At 64.5% G+C, this 944-nt stretch overlaps 1 protein-coding gene across 1 annotated transcript in view; it reads right to left on the bottom strand.

Moving 5' to 3' along the window:
• Window positions 1–298: 298 nt before the first annotated feature.
• Window positions 299–944, bottom strand: part of LOC104617252 (PDZ and LIM domain protein 7-like) — a gene marked incomplete at its 3' end in the record, with an annotated part of 5,167 nt that continues 4,521 nt past the window's right edge. The window contains exon 4 of the mRNA XM_010282517.1: window positions 299–481. Within this exon, the coding sequence (XP_010280819.1) occupies window positions 299–481 (183 nt within the window). The remainder of the gene's footprint in view (window positions 482–944) is intronic.

Genomic DNA, 944 nt, shown 5'->3' with positions numbered 1-944 from the left:
GGCCACAATGCAGCCACCGCTCCCCTGCCACCGCAGACGCCAGCGAGGGTCCTGCTACGACCGTCATGTCATGCCCCACAAGAATTCCCACAGGCTGACATGTCCCTGAGCAAGGGACTGGCATGTGCACGGCTGTGTGGCCCCACGCGTGACAGTCCTGTTATGCCACCTCAGCACCAGCCATTGAGGGACCCCGGCACGGGCACTGTCGCCTGCTCCCAGCCGTGGGTGCCTGGCATGCAAGGCGCAGCAGGGGCGGGCAGCAGGCTCCCCCTGATCTTTGGGGAGCAGGACAGACAGCAACATACCCATTGTGCTGGGGGGTGCAGGTGGGCGCCAGGGGCGCGTACGTCACGGGTTTCGTCACCAGCCCGGGCCGTGGATTCGGAGGAGAGCCGGCCCCGAATGGCCGAGCTGTTTTGTTGAGGGCGGTGCTGGGAGCGAAGTTATATTTCAGGGGTTCAGAGTAGGGGAGTGAGTCCTGAGCGAGACAAAACACACAGACACAGGCTCACACGTCAAGCAGCATGCAAGGGGCAGCCCCGGGCCAGGCAGCACAGCAGGCAGCCAGGCAGGAAAGCTGGACAGCATGTGCACCTCAGATACCAGGCTCTCCCAGGTTGGCACCTCTCTCTGCAGGTGCCCAGCCCAGCGACAGCAGGTCACAAGCCTGGCCCGAGGGTCGCTGAAGGATTAGTAAGTGCCCCGGACGCTTGCTGCTGCCCGTGGCAGGGCGGTGCATGCACACATGCCGACTGCAACCGTCCCACGGCATAAGGCTGAATGCATGAAGGTGGTTTCTGTCCAGGAGCCACCGGTCACCAGCCCCAGCCCTGCATCCCCATATCAGGGCACTCCCCAGCTCTAGAAAACATGGGGCCCTGAGGCTGTGCTGCAGCTGCCCGGCCTCCTCCCCTCGTGAGCCCCTCTGCACCCCTGCCCGC

The sequence above is a fragment of the Phaethon lepturus genome, unplaced genomic scaffold (assembly GCF_000687285.1).
Source record: "Phaethon lepturus isolate BGI_N335 unplaced genomic scaffold, ASM68728v1 scaffold34502, whole genome shotgun sequence".
Lineage (NCBI taxonomy): Eukaryota > Metazoa > Chordata > Aves > Phaethontiformes > Phaethontidae > Phaethon > Phaethon lepturus.
Note: the sequence above shows the minus strand (reverse complement) of the source record. Positions and strands in the feature narration are given on the sequence as shown.